Below are 20,210 nucleotides of genomic sequence, written 5' to 3'. Positions count from 1 at the left end.
TTTTCATCACATTTTACTGCAGCGTTCATATAGAGCAAGTTAAGCTAGAGCTAGTTAAAGAGCTTTCTAGAATGAAGGGGAAATTGTTTCATATATCCAGTTCTACTGTCAAATTCCAGAGTACATGACCATTGTCTCTTCGTCCATGTTTCCTCCTACTGAAGTTTAATGGACGTCTGTTGTATTGTTTTACTGTCTGATCCCAGAGTACACCGTCTGTTCCTCCATGTTGCTTCTCTGTTTTCTAGACCTGTTCTTTTTGTTGCTCAGATTCAGAGCTACGTAATGGAGACTGTCTGCATCTTGGCCCTGTGAAGAACAATTATAAAATGGAGGGAAATACAGTGAGGGAAAAAAGTATTTGATCCCCTGTTGATTTTGTACGTTTGCCCACTGACAAAGAAATGTTCAGTCTATCATTTTAATGGTAGGTTTATTTGAACAGTGAGAGACAGAATAACAACAAAAAAATCCAGAAAAACGCATGACAAAAATGTTATAAATTGATTTGCATTTTAATGAGGGAAATAAGTATTTCACCCCCTCTCAATCAGAAAGATTTCTGGCTCCCAGGTGTCTTTTATACAGGTAACGAGCTGAGATTAGGAGCACACTCTTAAAGGGAATGCTCCTAATCTCAGTTTGTTACCTGTATAAAAGACACCTGTCCACAGAAGCAATCAATCAATCAGATTCCAAACTCTCCACCATGGCCAAGACCAAAGAGCTCTCCAAGGATGTCAGGGACAAGATTGTAGACCTACACAAGGTTGGAATGGGCTACAAGACCATCGCCAAGCAGCTTGGTGAGAAGGTGACAACAGTTGGTGTGATTATTCCCAAATGGAAGAAACACAAAATAACTGTCAATCTCCCTTGGCCTGGGGCTCCATGCAAGATCTCACCTCGTGGAGTTGCAATGATAATGAGAACGGTGAGGAATCAGCCCAGAACTACACCAGAGGATCTTGTCAATGATCTCAAGGCAGCTGGGACCATAGTCACCAAGAAAACAATTGGTAACACACTACACCGTGAAGGACTGAAATCCTGCAGCACCCGCAAGGTCCCCCTGCTCAAGAAAGCACATATACAGGCCCGTCTGAAGTTTGCCAATGAACATCTGAATGATTCAGAGGAGAACTGGGTGAAAGTGTTGTGGTCAGATGAGACCAAAATTGAGCTCTTTGGCATCAACTCAACTCGCCGTGTTTGGAGGAGGAAGAATGCTGCCTATGACCCCAAGAACACCATCCCAACCGTCAAACATGGAGGTGGAAACATTATGCTTTGGGGGTGTTTTTCTGCTAAGGGGACAGGACAACTTCACCGCATCAAAGGGACGATGGACGGGGCCATGTACCGTCAAATCTTGGGTGAACCTCCTTCCCTTAGCCAGGGCATTGAAAATGGGTCGTGGATGGGTATTCCAGCATGACAATGACCCAAAACACACGGTCAAGGCAACAAAGGAGTGGCTCAAGAAGAAGCACATTAAGGTCCTGGAGTGGCCTAGCCAGCCTCCAGACCTTAATCCCATAGAAAATCTGTGGAGGGAGCTGAAGGTTCGAGTTGCCAAACGTCAGCTTCGAAACCTTAATGACTTGGAGAAGATCTGCAAAGAGTAGTGGGACAAAATCCCTCCTGAGATGTGTGCAAACCTGGTGGCCAACTACAAGAAACGTCTGACCTCTGTGATTGCCAACAAGGGTTTTGCCACCAAGTGCTAAGTAAGGTTTTGCAGAGGGGTCAAATACTTATTTCCCTCATTAAAATGCAAATCAATTTATAACATTTTTGACATGCGTTTTTCTTGATTTTGTTGTTGTTATTCTGTCTCTCACTGTTCAAATAAACCTACCATTAAAATTATAGACTGATCATGTCTTTGTCAGTGGGCAAACGTACAAAATCAGCAGGGGATCAAATACTTTTTTCCCTCACTGTATTCGCAATATGTGATTATTTAATGGAACCATTAAATACAAAATATAAAGAATTGTACTTACCCTTGTATCCGAAGTCGAGACTGCTGGCCCTCTTGTCTGAGAGCCGGGTCCTGAAAAGAAAGACAGAAAATATAAAGATGCAACCTCTCATTACTGAGACATCTGTTGATGGTGATATCAAAGAAGAGCAACTTCTATAAATAAGTCACTTACCTCTGCACAGTAGACATGCTCTCTTGTTCATCTTGTAAATAATGCAAGTCAGGACAATGATCAGGATTAGAGAGAGAGCCAATGCTGCGCCCAGACAATACAGTAAGAGAAGAGGGTCTGCGCCATTGTCTGTGAAAATAAACATGGTGGTAGAAATATAGTAACTAGAAGGATGATTGCACATTTTCTAATGTGATCTAAATAACCGTAACTGTATACAGTTTTACACGGTAGATTATGGAACAGATATAAACAAAAATGTACGTTTCATCACCTACCCTTGATCTCCAGCTTGGTCCCGTTTCCAAACAGTATCTCCCCACACGAGGCCACAGCACAGTAGTAAATCCCAGTATCAGAGAGGCTGAGGTTCCTCTTGGGGAGGTTGTAGACACAGCTCTGCGTAGGAGACCCAGCCTCAGGGCTCTTCTCACACTGATCACTCCTGTCTCCATGGGTGTAAATGATTCCTGGATGGGATTCTCCTGAGCCATGCCTGAACCAATAGACACTGTGTTCTCCTGCACAGGTCTCAGTGTGTATTGTACAGTTCAGAGTCACAGAGTCTCCTTGCTGGACTGACTCAGACACAGACTGCTGAGTAAGTAAATGCTGGTTCCTGGAATCTGCACCTTTTACCCAATAAATCCAAGGTTGTAATGAACTTCTAATTAAATATGAAATACACCATTTCCATATGCAAAACCCCTGAAACAGTAACACTGCATATTAACTTCTGTGTTACTCACCCTTATGCATCAGAAATACACCATTTCCAAAGATCATGTAATCATAAACACGTGCAGCACAGTAGTACATCCCCACATCCGATGGCTTGGCATCTGAAATGGTCAGCACAAAACCGTCGCCGTTGTTCTCTGCAGCAAACCGAGTGTTGTTGTCAAACTCACCATAGAACGTTGGATCTTTTGAGTGAAGGTAAAGAGATAGCATCATCACAGGAGCTTGTCCTACTGTGAGTTTGAACCAGTTGTAGTAGTCACCACCAGTCCCAGAGATGAAGCATTTCAAATCAACTGTGTCTCCAGTGATGAAGGTCTTCAAAAGATCAGACTGAGTAATGATACCTTTTGACAGCACTGAAAAATATAAAAAAAATTATGTCAATCAAAGTGTACACATCAGATTCATGCGTTTACAGGTCCCATAACAGTATGTATTTTTTATCTTGTCAACATAATGTCTTACCTGCTCTAAATAAAAGAGAGATTATGAGACACAGTTTTGTCATCATTCTTCTGTGGATAGCATGTCCTTATGTCGTCCTGTGTGTCAGATAAGAGTGAGAATCAAGAGGTTATGGGTGTCTTTTTATACATGACTGGAGAGAGGGTCCACAAGCCTTATTGGCTGCTGTGACATTAGTAAAGACACGGCACAGGACAGTTGAACCCTCCCCCCTCTGATCATGTTCTATCCTCATGCTAAATGAGTACACTTTCCATTTTCTTCAGAAAGCTATCGCCTTGGTAATGATTGAGAGATAGGGACACCAAACGCATATATATTGTTGTCCACATTTCAGTTCCTGTATTTGATTGTTTATGATAATATGGCATGATTATGATTGACAAGCTCCTATCTACACACTCATAAAGGTGCCATTTAATAAACATATCATTAACATTATTTAAAGTATGACAAATGCCTGTGAATGCCTTCTCCAGTAGTTTAAAACATCTCAAACTCTAAGCCATTGTGGAGGGCAGGGGTTCTACTAAGATAACATATGGAATTGTTTTAAGATCATACCATGGATCAGTTACCTATTTTATTTTCAACTTTAGGACCCTTTAGGTATCAATAACTAATAAAGTATTTAATAAAATATTGAATTTGGAGATATAGGAAAGGTTTTTTGGACACATATTTAACTCCTAATTTTTGTTGGCACAAAACTACCACCATACGTCCATTCGTTTGTATGGGTTACCGTCAGACGAGTCCCGTGATACTTGTGGGGGTCGTAGAGCAAAACGGTGTTCGTGAGTCTCATCTTTCCATATACGCTACAGTTGTTTTCATGAGAATATTTATTTTTGGGATGTCTCATGGTCTGACAAACACCACTGTAGCTCGGCCACCTTCCACCGCAGATGAGGAAGGCTGACATAGGAGGATGTGGTGGATTAAGATAGAATCTCTAGCTTAAACTGACAGATTTTGATTGGTATTTTTTAAATTATGTTACTTAGATTAATTCAAGAGTCATGGACATTGCGTCAAATTAGAAAGACAGAAAAAATACAAATCATGCACATTCCGTTATTTTATGCTGTTGAATGCATACACTGAAGAGTGTAAATGTCAATATGGCATACATACATATTGTCATCTTGTTCTGATATGGCACATATACATATTGTCATCTTGTTCTGATGAACTCAAGATCAATGGAAACAGGATACACCTGAACTCAATTTCGAGTCTCATAGCAAAGGGTCTGAATACTTACGTAAATAAGTAATTTCTGTTTTTATTTTTAATACATTTGCAAATATTTCTAAACCTGTTTTTGCTTAGTCTGAAATACTTTCTGAAGGTACTCTAGATGCAAGCTCTTTCTGAAGGCCCTCTCCAAAAGGGGGAGGCTTGATCAATACCATCTCAAACCTACTTTCACTAATTATCTGGCAGGGTCTCAGAAAGAGCTTGCATCTAGAGTGCCTTCGGAAAGTGTTTCAGACCCCTTGACTTCATCCACATTTTATTATGTCACAGCTTTATTGTAAAATGGATGTAAACATTTGCTGTCCTTAAGCCATTTTGCCACAACTTTGGAAGTATGCTTGGGGTCATTGTCCATTTGGAAGACTCATTTGCGACCAAGCTTTAACTTCCTGACTGATGTCTTGAGATGTTGCTTCAATATATCCACATAATTTTCCTTCCTCATGATGTTTAAAAGCACAGTCAATTTAGTGTATGTAAACTTCTGAACCACTGGAATTGTGATACAGTGAATTATAAGTGAATTGTTGGAAAAATTACTTGTGTCATGCACAAAGTAGATGTCCTAACCGACTTGCCAAAACTGAAAAACAAGTATAATGACTCCAACCTAAGTGTATGTAAACTTCCGACTTCAACTGTAAGGTCCCACGGTTGACAGTGCATATCAGAGCAATAACCAAGCCATGAGGTCGAAGGAATTGTCCGTAGAGCTCCGAGACAGGATTGTGTCAAGGCACAGATAAGGGGAAGGGTAGCATTGAAGGTCCCCAAGAACACAGTGGCCTCCATCATTCTTAAATTGAAGAAGTTTGGAACCAGAGCTGGTCGCCCGGCCAAACTGAGCAATCGTGGGAGAAGGGCCTTGGTCAGGGAGGTGACCAAGAACCCGATGGTCACTCTGACAGAGCTCTAGAGTTCCTCTGTGGAGATGGGAGAACCATCTCTGCAGCACTCCACCAATCAGGCCGTTATGGTAGAGTGGCCAGACAGAAGCCACTCCTCAGTAAAAGGCACATGACAGCCCGCTTGGAGTTTACCAAAAGGCACCTAAAGACTCTCAGACCATGAGAAACAAGATTCTCTGTTTTCTTTGTGCTGAATGCCAAGCATCACATCTGGAGGAAACCTGGCACCATCCCTACGGTGAAGCATGGTGGTGGCAGCATCATGCCGTGGGGATGTTTTTCAGCAGCAGGGACTGGGAGACTATTTATTTTTATTTATTTAACCAGGTAAGCCAGTTGAGAACAAGTTCTCATTTACAACTGCGACCTGGCCAATATAAAGCAAAGCAGTGCGATGAAAACAACAACACAGAGATACATATGGGGTAAACAAAACATAAAGTCAAAACTACAACAGAAATATTTATACAGTGTGGAGGTGAGGCAATAAATAGGCCATAGTGCAAAAATAGTTACAATTTCGTATTAACACTGGAATGATAGATGTGCAAAAGATGATGTGCAAATAGAGAGACTGGGGTTCAAATGAGCAAAATAAATAACAATATGGGGATGAGGTAGTTGGGTGGGCTAATTTCAGAATGGCTGTGTACAGGTACAGTGTAAGCTGTTCTGACAACTGACACTTAAAGTTAGTGAGGGAGATAAGAGTCTCCAGCTTCAGAGATTCTTACAGTTCGTTCCAGTCATTGGCAGCAGAGAACTGGAAGGAATGGCGGCCAAAGGAGGTGTTGGCTTTGGGGATGACCAGTGAGATATACCTGCTGGAGCGCAGACTACGGGTGGGTGTTGCTATGGTGACCAGTGAGCTAAGATTTGCCTAGCAGTGATTTATAGATTGTCAGTGATGCTGTAGGTGGGTGTGGTGGTGGAATCAGGCGCAGGACACCGAAGTACAGTCCAAAAGACTTTAGTGAAAATCCACAAGGAAAAAATGAACAAACTTGCCCGAAGGCGAAACTCCGCACGTAGGCGACAAAACAAAACGGGCGCACTACACAGGTGCGTCAAACGCTCCAACATAGTGGAGAATAGCTCAACCGAGCAATATAGTATACACGTCCAGCAACGCACGACAGAAATAAAGCAATCACACACAACAATGAACAAACAAAACGAGAACTTATAGGACACTAATTACACTAAACGATAACAGATGTAACAACAATCAGACAAAAGTAAACGAACATAGAAACATGCAACGGTGGCAGCTAGTATTCCGGAGACGACGAACGCCGAAGCCTGCCCGAGCAAGGAAGAGAGGCAGCCTCGGCCGAAACCGTGACAGTACCCCCTTGACGCACGGCTCCAGACGTGCGCCGACTCCGGCCTCGGGGACGACCAGGAGGACGCGGAGCAGGGCGCGTCGGGTGCCCACGATGGAATTCCATCAGGAGAGACGGGTATAAAATGTCTCTCCTTGGCACCCAGCACCGTTCCTCCGGGCCGTACCCCTCCCACTCCACTAGATATTGTAGACCCCCCATCCGACATCTCGAATCCAAGATGGACCGCACGGAGTACGCCGGTGCCCCCTCGATGTCCAATGGGGGCGGTGGAGTCTCCCTGATCTCACTTTCTTGGAGTGGGCCAGCTACCACCAGCCTGAGAAGAGACACATGGAACGAGTGGTTAATACTTTTATACTCAACAGGTAGTAGTAATTTGTAACACACCTCGTTCAATCTTCTCAGGACTTTAAATGGCCCTACAAACCGCCGACCCAGCTTCCGGCAGGGGCAGGCGGAGGGCAGGTTTCTGGTAGAGAGCCAGACTCGATCACCAGGTGCGTACACCGGTCCCTCACTGCGGTGGAGATCGGCGCTCGCCTTATGACGCACGGAGGGCCCGCTGCAGGTGGACGTGTGCAGCGTTCCATGTCTCCTCCGAGCGCCGCACCCACTCATCCACCGCAGGAGCCTCGATCTGGCTCTGCTGCCAAGGTGCCAGAACCGGCTGGTAACCTAACACACATTGAAAAGGGGGTTAGGTTAGTGGAGGAATGGCGTAGGAATTCTGGGCCATCTCGGCCCAGGGAACGCATCCTGCCCACTCCTCCGGCCGGTCCTGGCAGTATGTTCTAAGAAACCTACCCACATCCTGGTTCACCACGTTCCACCTGCCCATTACTCTCCGGGTGGTAACCCGAGGTGAGGCTCACCGAGACCCCCAACCGCTCCATAAAGGCTCTCCAGACTCTGGAGGTAAATTGGGGACCTCGATCAGACACGATATCCTCGGGTACCCGTGAGTGCCGAACACATGGGTGAATAGTGCTTCGGCAGTTTGCAGGGCAGTAGGAAGGCCCGGCATAGGGAGCAAACGACAGGCCTTAGAAAACCGGGTCCACAACGCACCAGTATAGTGGTATTCCCCTGTGAAGGAGGAAGGTCAGTGAGGAAATCCACCGAGAGGTGCGACCATGGTCGTTGTGGGAACGGGCAGGGGCAGTAACTTACCCTAGGCAGATGTCTAGGCGCCCTTACACTGGCGCACACCGAGCAGGAGGAAACATAAACCCTCACATCCCTCGCCAACGTGGGCCACCAGTACTTGGCACTAAGACAGTGCACTGTCCGACCGATACCAGGGTGTCCAGAGGAGGGTGACGTGTGAGCCCAATAGATCAATCGATCCCGAAACTCGAGCGGAACGTACTTCCGACCCTCCGGGCATTGAGGTGGACTAGGGTCGGTGCGTAACGCCCGCTCGATCTCAGTATCGACCTCCCACACTACCGGTGCCACCAGACAAGACTCCGGCAGTATGGGCGTGGGCTCCACGGACCTCTCCTCCATGTCATACCGCCGAGACAGTGCATCTGCCTTACCGTTCTGTGACGCAGGGATGTACGTGATCTTAAATGTGAACCGAGTCAAAACATATTCCATCTCGCCCTGGCGAGGTTCAGCCTCTCGCTGCCCGGATGTACTCCAGGTTACGGTGGTCCGTCAAAATGAGGAAAGGGTGTTGAGCCCCCTCAAGCCAGTGCCTCCCACACCTTTAGGGCCTGTACCACGGCTAACAGCTCCCTGTCCCCTACGTCATAATTTCGCTCCGCCGGACTGAGCTTCTTGGAAAAAAAAGCACAGGGGCGGAGTTTAGGTGGCGCCCGGACCGTTGCGAAAGCACGGCTCCTATACCGGCCTCTGACGCGTCCACCTCTACCTGAAATGGTGAAGAGGATCCGGATGCGCCAGCACCGGGCCGAGGTAAACAGGTCCTTCAGCCTCTAACGCCCTGTCCGCCTCGGCTGACCACTGCAGACGCACCGGACCCCCTTCAAAAGAGACGTTATGGGAGCTGCCACCTGTCCAAAACCCCGGATAAACCTCCGGTAGTAATTCGCAAACCCCAAAAACTGCTGCACCTCCTTCACAGTGGTTGGCGTTTGCCAATTACGCACGGCTGACACCCGGTCTACCTCAATCTTCACCCCTGACGCAGACAACTGATAACCCAAAAGGGAGACAGACTCCTGGAAAAAACAGACACTTCTCTGCCTTGACATACAGGTCGTGCTCCAACAGCCTCCGCAACACTCGGCGCACCAGGGCCACATGCTCGACTCGGGTAGGCGAGTACACGAGAATGTCATCTATGTACACGACCACCCCTGCCACTGCATGTCCCTAAAGATCTCATCCACGAATGATTGGAAAACTGAAGGAGCGTTCATCAACCCGTAGATGGCATGACAAGATACTCGTAATGGCCCGAGGTGGTACTAAAGGCTGTCTTCCATTCATCGCCCTCCTAATGCGCACCCAAGTTGTACGGCGCTCCTGAGATCTAATTTAGTGAAGAAACGCGCCGTGCAAATGACTCCGTCATGGTCGCAATCAGTGGGAGTGGATAACTGTACTTCACCGTGATGTGATTGAGACCACAGTAATCTATGCACGGGCGTAACCCACCATCCTTTTTCTTCACAAAAGAAACTCGAGACGCAGGGGAAGTGGAGGGCCGTATGTATCCTTGTCTCAGAGATTCGTCTATGTAAGTCTCCATAGCTCTCTTCTCCTCCTGAGACAGAGGATACACATGGCTCCGTGGGAGCGCAGCTCCTGCCTGGAGGTCTATCGCACAATCTCCCTGCCTATGGGGGAGGCAACTGCGTCGCCCTCGACTTACTGAACACAATAGCCAAATCCTCATACTCAGGGGGAACGTGCAATGCGGGCACCTGGTTTGGACTCTCCACCGAGGTAGCCCCCTACGGAAACGCCTAAACATCGACCCCACACACTGGGCAGACCACTCCATCAGAGCCCTCTCCTGCCACGAAATAGATGGGTTATGGGTACTCAACCAGGGCATGCCCAGCACCACCGGATACGCAGGCGGAGTCGATCAGAAATAGCTGGATCATCTCCTGATGACTCCCCTGCGCACACATCCTAAGTGGCGCCGTGACCTCCCTGATCAAGCCCGCACCCAACGGACGGCTATCTAGGGCATGAACGGGGGAAGGACGTCAACAGGGAGAAGGGGAATCCCTAATGCTAAACAAAATTTCTTATCAACAAAATTCCCAGCCGCGCCTGAATCTACCAGCGCCTTATGCTGGGAATGAGGTGCTACCTGTGGAAAACGCACAGGTATACAGAAGTGTGCAGCAGAGAGCTCTGGGTGAGTGGGGCGCCTACTCACCTGGAAGGACTCCCCCAGTGCGAGGACCTGTCGTCTTCTCCCCTAGGAGGCCATCCCCAGCACCTAGCCGCGGTGTGTCCTCCCCGACCACAGTTGGTGCAGGAGATGGACCCCTCGTAAGCCGACCCCTCCTCTCTCTAGCGCCCAGCGCCCCGAGCTCCATGGGGCACGGCTCGGAGGCGCTGGAGGGTGAAATGGACGGACCCCCCTCGGGACGTCCGCGGGTGGCTAGCAGGGTATCCAGCCTGATGGACATGTCGACCAACTGGTCGAACGAGAGACTGGTGTCCCTACAGGCTAGCTCCCTACGGACGTCCTCACGTAGACTACATCTGTAGTGATCGATGAGGGCCCGCTCATTCCACCCTATATCCGCTGCTAGAGTACGGAATTCCAAGGCGAACTCCTGGGCACTCCTCTTCCCCTGCCGGAGGTAGAACAGACGCTCCCCCGCCGCTTTCCCCTCCGGGGGATGGTCGAACACCGCCCTAAAGCGGCGGGAGAACTCGTTGTATGTAATGGTGTTAGCGTCTATTCTCCTCCACTCTGCGTTGGCCCATTCCAACGCCTTGCCAGACAGGCAGGAGATCAGGGCGGACACGCTCTCGTGTCCCGAGGGCGCCGGGTGCACGGTGGCCAGGTAAAGCTCCTCCTGGAGAAGGAATCCCTGACACCCGGCAGCGGTCCCATCGTAGGCCCTCGGGAGCGAGAGTCGAACTCCTCTGGGTTCCGGCGCGGGAATGGGCTGGCTGGCCGATGGTAAGGGCAGGGAAGATTGCGGTGGAGGTGTCCCTCGGGTCTCCCAGCCTCGAATGGTGGTGATCACCTCCTGCAAGGCGGCCCCCATCCGCAGGATCTGGTCATTCTGCTCGCGGATCCTGTCCTCCAGCGTCTCCTGTGCTGCTGTGGCTCCTGCTGACTCCATTCGAAAGGTGTGTGATTTTGTCAGTGATGCTGTAGGTGGGTGTGGTGGTGGAATCAGGCGCAGGACACCGAAGTACAGTCCAAAAGACTTTAGTGAAAATCCACAAGGAAAAAATGAACAAACTTGCCCGAAGGCGAAACTCCGCACGTAGGCGACAAAACAAAACGGGCGCACTACACAGGTGCGTCAAACGCTCCAACACAGTGGAGAATAGCTCAACCGAGCAATATAGTATACACGTCCAGCAACGCACGACAGAAATAAAGCAATCACACACAACAATGAACAAACACAACGAGAACTTATAGGACACTAATTACACTAAACGATAACAGGTGTAACAACAATCAGACAAAAGTAAACGAACATAGAAACATGCAACGGTGGCAGCTAGTATTCCGGAGACGACGAACGCCGAAGCCTGCCCGAGCAAGGAAGAGAGGCAGCCTCGGCCGAAACCGTGACATAGATGACCTGGAGCCAGTGGGTTTGGCGACGAATATGTAGTGAGGGCCAGCCAACAAGAGTGTACAGGTCACAATGGTGGGTAATATATGGGGCTTTGGTGACAAAACGGATGGCACTGTGATAGACTACATCCAATTTGTGTTGGAGGCTATTTTGTAAATGACATCGCCGAAGTCAAGGATCGGTAGGATACACAGTTTTACGAAGGCATGTTTGGCAGCATGAGTGAAGGAGGCTTTGTTGTGAAATAGGAAGCCGATTCTAGATCTAACTTTTGATTGGAGATGCTTAATGTGAGTCTGGAAGGAGAGTTTACAGTCTAACCAGACACCTAGGTATTTGTAGTAGTCCACAGCGTCAGTTGTCAGAGCAGCTTACCGATCACTGCACCTGTACACAGCCATTCTGAAATTAGCACACCCAACTACCTCATCCCCAATTATTTTGCTCATTTGCACCCCAGTATCTCTATTTGCACATCATCTTTTGCACATCTATCATTCCAGTGTTAATACGAAATTGTAACTATTTTGCACTATGGCCAGTTATAGGCCTTACCTCCATAACTTACTACATTCACACACACTGTATATATATTTCTGTTGTATTTTTGACATGCCGTGTGTGTGGTTAAAACAGAGGTTTTGGTGTAGACGGTGAGGGTGGAGACCTTGCTGCATCCCAAATGGCACCCTATCCCCTATATAGTGCACTACCTTTGACCAGAGGCACTTCTTTTGACCAGGGCCCATAGGGTGCCATTTCAGAAGCACACTTGTCATTTGGTTGATAACGGTTTTGTTATCTATAAGTAAACAGAGTGCATGGCCCTGAAAATGGTCTGAAGTGTAACACCTGAGGGTTGGTTATCAACCTTCTCAGAATCCATCTGTCCAGCAGAAATAGTGAAATTGAAAAAGTGCATGATGACCAAAGACACCACAAGAGTTATCACAGGCCTTAGAAACACAATGAGACAAAGTATCTGCATGCAAATCAAACTGCATTGGTAGCAAACCATAACAAACCCTTAATGTCACAGTAACAAAGGAGGTGTGAACTCAAAAGTACCTAAGAAAAAACAAAAGTTCATGCCAAATGTGCGAAAGCATGATGTCTGTTTGTTTAGTTGTTGAGTGGAAACTTCGGACCACAGAGATCTTTGTACGTGTTGTTTTCCATCCCTGTTCACACCGGCGAGGTGACACTGACCACAGGCCGAGGATGTTGTGTCTGCAGCGAATACATCAGATGAGAGTCTGCAGAGAGCATTGACACCTTCGTCTGTACACTCAACATTAGAGCAGTAGGTCTATTGTTTATGGATGCATTCACTGTGTATGCTAATACATCATGGATGCACTATGACTGAAGTTGGCCTACAAGTGCTCCAAAGTGTTGAAGAGGTTGAATAGAACACAATCGTAGCCCACTAAAGTATAGTTATTGTACTAAACAGCAGATGGAACAAATCTAGTCTAAAACCTGAGGTAGTTTGGTTTTGGTTAAGCATTTATAGTCTGGCGGTATGGATGGAAAGAGATGTGAGGCCTGATTGGTGAGAAGAGAGTGTGTGGTTTAGATGCAGATAGAGAGAGAGAGAGAGAGAGAGAGAGAGAGAGAGAGCGAGAGAGAGAGAGAGTGTCACGGATTCTGCCGAGGCTGCTCCTCCTCCTTGCTCGGGCAGGCTTCGGCGTTCGCCATCCCCGGAGTACTAGCTGCCACCGTTAGATGTTTCGATGTTTGATTGCTTTTGTCTGTCTATTGCACCTGTGTCCGTTTGTGTCTGATTATGTGTCCTATAAGTTGCCTGTCTTGTGTTGGTTAGTTTGTGTGTTGTTATTCGCCTGTCCGTTAGTGCTGCGTGTTTTCTCTGTTTGTTGTTTTGTAGTTTACGCACAGTTTGCGTAATCGCTCGCCTCTGTTTTATTTTGAGGCCGTTGATTGTATTTTGCCTTGTGTTGCACTAGTAAACTTTGTTGGACTAAGCTTCGGTGTCCTGCGCCTGACACCCACACCACATTAACCTCAGCCCTTGACAGAACAACACACCCATATGGAGTCAGCAGGAGCAGCGGCGGCACCCAAGTCGCTGGAGGATCGGATCAGCGACCAAGACACCATGATCCGGCAACTTGGGGCCGCCATGAACGAGGTGTCCAACACTCTGCGCCGGTTGGTTACGGGAGAGGTGCCCACGCCTTCGCACACCTTACCATCACAATCGGCCAGTCCTCCTCTCCCAGCACCGGAACCCAGTGGCATTCGGCTCTCGCTCCCGAGGGCATATGATGGTTCTGCAGCCGGGTGTCAGGGGTTCCTCCTGCAGGTGGAACTCTACCTGGCCACCATACACCCGGGCGCCCTCGGGATACGAGAGCGTCTCCGCCCTCATCTCCTGTCTATCCGGCAAGGCGTTGGAGTGGGCCAACGCCGAATGGAGGGGATAGACGCCGCCACCATCACCTACGCGGAGTTCTCCCGCCGCTTCAGGGCTGTGTTCGATCATCCACCTGAGGGGAAGGCGGGCGGCGGGGAGCGTCTGTTCCACCTCCGACAGGGAAGAGGAGTGCACAGGAGTTCGCCCTGGAGTTCGGACTCTAGCGGCGGATGCGGGGGTGGAATGAGAGGCCCTCATCGACCATTACCGGTGTAGCCTACAAGAGGACGTTCGTCGTGAGCTGGCCTGCAGGGACACCAACCTATCCTTCGACCAGTTGGTGGACATTTCCATCCGTCTCGACACCCTGCTGGCTACCCGCAGACGTCCTGAGTGGGGGTCGTCCATTCCACCCTCCAGCACCTCCGAGCCGATTCCCATGGAGCTCGGGGGTGCTGGCGCTAGGGAGAGGAGGAGAGAGAACCCGAGAGGGGCCGTCCCCTGCACCAACTGTGGCCGTGGAGGACACACTGCGGCTAGGTGCTGGGGAGGGTCTCCTGGGAGAGGGGACAACAGGTCACGCACTGGGGTGTCATTTCAGGTGAGTAGGCGCCCCACTTACCCAGAGCTCTCTGTTGGTCACCTGTGTATACCTGTGAGATTTCCACAGGTGGCACCTCATTCCCAGCATAAGGCGCTAGTAGATTCAGGCGCAGCTGGGAATTTTGTTGATCGTGAATTTTGTTATAGGTTAGGAATTCCCCTTCGGCCGGTAGAAGCCCCCTTTCCTGTTCATGCCCTAGACAGCCGGCCGCTGGGGTCGAGGGTTGATCAAAGAAGTCACAGCACCACTTAAGATGACGACGCAGGGGGTCATGAGGAGATCATTCAGTTTTATCTGATCGACTCTCCTGCGTATCCCGTGGTGCTGGGGCTTCCCTGGTTGCGCCCATGATCCTACCATTGCGTGGCAACAGAGGGCTCTTATGGAGTGGTCTGCCCAGTGTGTAGGGAGATGTCTAGGTGTTTCCTTAGGGGCGACCTCGGTGGAGAGTCCGAACCAAGTGCCCGCAATGCGCATTCCCCCTGAATATGAGGATTTAGCACTTGTGTTCAGCAAAACTAGGGCAACACGGCTACCTCCTCATAGACAGGGGATTGTGCGATAGATATCCAAACAGGAGCGGCACTTCCGCGGAGCCGTGTGTATCCCCTGTCTCAAGAGGAGACAGCGGCTATGGAGACTTACATAGCCGAGTCCTTGGCACAGGGATACATACGGTCCTCCACTTCCCCGGTTTCCTCGAGTTTCTTCTTTGTGAAGAAGAAGGACGGGGGTTTGCGCCCGTGTATTGATTACCGTAGTCTCAATCAGATCACGATTAAGTACAGTTACCCTCTTCTTCTTAAGGAGGCTGTTGGAGCATGACTTGTATGTCAAGGCAGAGAAATGCTTGTTCTTCCAGGAGTCCGTCTCCTTTTTGGGATATCGGTTGTCCGCGTCTGGTGTGAAGATAGAGGTTGACCTGTGTGTCGGCCATGCGTAATTGGCAAACTCCAACCACTGTAAAAGAGGTGCAGCAGTTTTTGGGTTTTGCTAATTACTACCGGAGGTTTATCCGGGGGCTTTGGACAGGTGGCAGCTCCCATTCGTCCCTGCTAAAGGGGGTTCGGTGCGTTTGCAGTGGTCAGCTGAGGCGGACGGGGCATTTGTTAAACTTAAGAACCTGTTCACTTCGGCCCGGTGCTGGCGCATCCGGACCCCCGCTACCATTCCAAGTTGAGGTAGACGCGTCCGAGGCCGGTATTGGGGCAGTCCCTGTCGCAACGGTCCGCGCGCCACCTAAACTCCGCCCCCTGTGCGTTCTATTCTAAGAAGCTCAGCTCGAGCGGAGCGTAATTATGACGTAGGGGACAGGGAGCTGTTAGCTGTAGTCCAGGCCCTAAAGGTGTGGAGGCATTGGCTTGAGGGGGCTCAACACCCTTTCCTCATTCTGACTGACCACCGTAACCTGGAGTACATCCGGGCAGCTAGGAGATTGAACCCTCATCAGGCTAGGTGGAACATGTTCCTGACCCGGTTTGTTTTTAAGATCACTTACATCCCAGGGTCCCAGAACGGTAAGGCAGACGCCCTGTCCCGGCGGTATGACACAGAGGAGAGGTCCATTGAGCCTACTCCCATACTGCCGGAGTCTTGTCTGGTGGCTCCGGTGGTGTGGGAGGTCGATGCGGAGATCGAGCGGGCACTGCATACCGACCCTACTCCCCCAGAGTGTCCGGTGGGGCGGACAAACGTTCCGCTCGAGGTTCGTGACCGCCTTATTTATTGGGCTCATACATCACCCTCCTCTGGACATCCAGGTATTGGCCGGACAGTGCACTGCCTTAGCGTGAAATACTGGTGGCCAACGTTAGCTAGGGATGTGAGGGTTTATGTCTCCTCCTGCTCGGTGTGCGCCCAGTGTAAGGCGCCAGACATTTGCCCAGGAAAGTTACATCCCCTGCCCGTTCCCACGACCATGGTCCCACCTCTCGGTGGATTTTGTGACAGACCTTCCCCCTCCCAGGGGAATACCACTATTTTAGTCGTATGTGGATCGGTTTCCAAGGCCTGTCGTCTCCTCCCAATGCCGGGTCTCCCTACTGCCCTACAGACCGCTGAGGCCCTATTTACCCACGTTTTCCGGCACTATGGGGTGCCCGAGGATATAGTGTCTGACCGAGGTCCCCAGTTCACCTCCAGAGTCTGGGGGCGTTCGATGGAACGTTGGGGGTCTCGGGTGAGCCTTACTCCGGGTTACCACCCAGAGCAATGGGCAGAACGAGTCATACCAGGATGTGGGTAGGTTTCTGAGGTCCTATTGCTAGGGCCGCCGGAGGAGTGGTCAAGGTATATCCCCTTGGCAGAGATGGCACAGAACTCTCTCCGCCACTCCTCCACTAATCTAACCCCTTTCCAGTGTGTGTTGGGGGTATCAGCCAGTTTTGGCACCATGGCACGAGAGCCAGATCGAGGCCCTGCGGTGGGCGAATGGATTCGCGCTCGGAGGAGACATGGAACGCTGCTCATGTCCATCTGCAGCGGGCCATCCGTCGACAGAAGGCGAAACGCCCATCGCCACCGCAGTGAGGGTCCGGTGTACGCTCCGAGAGATCGAGTCTGGCCTCTCGACTCGGAAACCTGCCCCTCCAGCCTGCCCTGCCGGGAAGCTGGGTCGGCGGTTTGTGGGGGCTTTCAAAGTCCTGAGGAGATTGAACGAGGTGTGTTACAGGTTACAACTGCCTATTGATTATAAGAATATTAACCCCTCGTTCCATGTGTCTTCTCAGGCCGGTGGTAGCTGGTCCACTCCAGGAAGGTGAGATAGGAGAGACCCCTCCGCCCCCTCTGGACATCGAGGGAGCTCCGGCGTACAGGTCAGGACCATCTTGGACTCGAGACGTTGGACGGGGGTCTCCAGTATCTCGTGGAGTGGGAGGGGTACGGTCCGGAGGAACGGTGCTGGGTGCCTAGGAGGGATATCCTAGATCCATCTCTCTGACTGAGTTCCACCGCGGTCATCCCCACGCGCCCGGCTCCGCGTCCTCCTGGTCGACCCCGAGGCCGGGTGGCGCACGCTGGAGCCGCGCGTCAAGGGGGGGGTACTGTCACGGATTCTGCCGAGGCTGCTCCTCCTCCTTGCTCGGGCAGGCTTCGGCGTTCGCCGTCCCCGGAGTACTAGCTGCCACTGTTAGATGTTTCGATGTTTGATTGCTTTTGTCTGTCTATTGCACCTGTGTCCGTTTGTGTCTGATTATGTGTCCTATAAGTTGCCTGTCTTGTGTTGTTTAGTTTGTGTGTTGTTATTCACCTCTCCGTTAGTGCTGCGTGTTTTCTCTGTTTGTTGTTTTGTAGTTTACGCACAGTTTGCATAATCGCTCGCCTCTGTTTTATTTTGAGGCTGTTGATTGTATTTTGCCTTGTGTTGCACTAGTAAACTTTGTTGGACTAAGCTTCGGTGTCCTGCGCCTGACTCCCACACCACATTAACCTCAGCCCTTGACAGAGAGAGAGAGAAAGAAAAAAAAAAAGTCAGTACAGCTGATCTGACAACTTCTGTCTGTAGCGTCCGAACAGTTTTGGCTACACAATAATGTGAGACTGTCACGAACATGTACATGTCAGTTTATTACTCTAGGACACCCACAGGACTCACAAGACTCGTCTGAAGGTCTCCCAGTACCAGTTGAAAAAATGGAGACAGTTTAGTGCCAAAAATAAGGAGTTAAATACATGTACAAAAATATATATATAAAAAATCCTGATATTTCTTATATCTCAGATAAAGGACCGACACTTCAGAACAAACTTCCTTTTGATATTTTTTGGGGGACTAGCTGTTGTTCAATGTAGTGAATCTGTTATTTAATGAGTTTATATGGCTAATAGCAGTAACGGCAAATTACATTTTTCATCCAATATTTTTTTCATATTTTGGGGGGATACTTCAAGGGATCTTAACATTTTAAATCAAATAGCTTAAGGATCCATGGTATGACCTGCTTAAAACAATTCTGTAAGGGTTGGTGTGAGGTGTGACCCAGGTGCGGTGCAGGATAGACAGTAGGCAGTAGGCAGAGATGGTGAAACAAGGATCTTTACTGGTGGTCCCAAAACCAGGATACAAATTAAAGGACTTGTCACGATAAAGTAAAGGAGGAGCAAATTGGTCTCCAAAAATAGGCTGACAGCAAACATATGAAATACTAACTACAACTGAAAACAACAATGAAACAGGGAGAACACTTCTCAAGTACCTGTACATATGTCTCACGATCAGACACTGATTAATACTGTTTGGCATCGAGGAACTAGCAGAGAACACAGAGCAAGGGAACAAAGGGAAGTGAGGGCATCAATACACAGGTGAACAGGTAGACACAGATGGCATCAATAGCATAATTATTAGTCCAGACTGTGAGTGAGGAGGTGCCTACGGTTGTCGGAGGATGACACCTAGTGGGTCGCTCCAGTTCTGCGACTCCCCCGACGAACGGAATGTTGTTATCAGCCCTTGGTCCAGAATGTCCCTCCTGGGCACCCAGGACCTCTCCTCTGGCCAATAACCCACCCAGTCCACCAGAAATAGGAGACCCCTCCCCACCTTGCCGACAGGCCATGAGCCGCCTCCCGGCATAGTTCCCAGACACCACCCGAGAAGTGTCGAACACCTTGCGTAGCTCCCGTGTGAATTGGTAGGAGTCGGAACACGCCGGAGTTTGGCTCTCCCGCTCCGCGGTAGCCCAGGAAAGGGCCCGACCCGTCAACAGAGTGATAATGTAGGCCACCCGGCCCTGCTCCGTCGGGAAGGAGGAGTGTTGTAGGCTGAACGCCAGGGAACACTGGGTGAGGAAGTCCCTGCAGCCCTCTGGACGTCCGTCGTACCGCTCCGGAGGTGGTAGACGGGGTTCCCGTGGTGTCGCAGGCGAGACAGGAGACGCCGCTGCCACAACTTCCACTCCGCCAGCTGCCGGGGCTGGTCGGGTGTCCACTCGGCTCTGCACGGCGATCGTCAACTGGCGGAGATTCTCGTGATCTGCTGCAGGCTGTGGTTGTGCTGGGTCAGCATAGCTCCCTGTGCTGCCAATGCGCTACGATACTGTGCTGCCTCCGCTGGGTCCATATTGGCTCTGTTTTTCTGTGAGGTTGGTGTGAGGTGTGACCCAGGTGCAGTGCAGGATAGACAGGTAGGCAGTAGGCAGAGATGGTGAAACATGGATCTTTACTGGTGGTCCCAAAACCAGGATACAAAGTAACGGACTTGTCACGATAAAATAAAGGAGGAGCAAATTGGTCTCCAAAAACAGGCTGACAGCAAACATACGAAATACTAACTACGACTGAAAACAACAATGAAACAGGGAGAACACTTCTCAAGTACCTGTACATACGTCTCACGATCAGACACTGGTTAGTACTGTTTGGCATCGAGAAACTAGCAGAGAAAACAGAGCAAGGGAACACAGGGAAGTGAGGGCATAAATACACAGGTGAACAGGTAGACACAGGTGAAACCAATAGGATCATGATTAGTCCAGACTGTGAGTGAGGAGGTGCCTAAGGTTGTCGAAGGATGATACCTAGTGGGTCGCTCCAGAACTGCGACCCCCTCCTGTAACACAATTCCATATGTTAGCAA

At 49.7% G+C, this 20,210-nt stretch overlaps 1 protein-coding gene across 1 annotated transcript; it reads right to left on the bottom strand.

Annotated features, from left to right (window-relative positions):
* Positions 1-5: 5 nt before the first annotated feature.
* Positions 6-19,694, bottom strand: LOC121563727. Its single transcript, XM_045216131.1, has 6 exons — positions 19,589-19,694; positions 2,912-3,262; positions 2,441-2,794; positions 2,163-2,291; positions 2,010-2,059; positions 6-309 (listed from the first exon to the last, which is right to left on the bottom strand). The coding sequence occupies exons 1-6, from the start codon at positions 19,692-19,694 to the stop codon at positions 190-192; spliced, it is 1,110 nt and encodes a 369-aa protein (XP_045072066.1). The 3' UTR covers positions 6-189.
* Positions 19,695-20,210: the final 516 nt, after the last annotated feature.

This window comes from Coregonus clupeaformis, unplaced genomic scaffold (genome assembly GCF_020615455.1).
Source record: "Coregonus clupeaformis isolate EN_2021a unplaced genomic scaffold, ASM2061545v1 scaf0617, whole genome shotgun sequence".
Lineage (NCBI taxonomy): Eukaryota > Metazoa > Chordata > Actinopteri > Salmoniformes > Salmonidae > Coregonus > Coregonus clupeaformis.
This window is presented reverse-complemented; position numbering and strand designations above follow the sequence as displayed.

Coding starts and splice junctions, on each gene's coding strand:
- LOC121563727 (XM_045216131.1), bottom strand. CDS start 19,694: ATGGACCCAGCGGAGGCAGCACAGTATCGTAGCGCATTGGCAGCACAG. Junction 2,060..2,162: donor AGCATGTCTACTGTGCAGAG/GTAAGTGACTTA, acceptor CTTTCTTTTCAG/GACCCGGCTCTCAGACAAGA. Junction 310..2,009: donor TCTCGACTTCGGATACAAGG/GTAAGTACAATT, acceptor TGTTCTTCACAG/GGCCAAGATGCAGACAGTCT.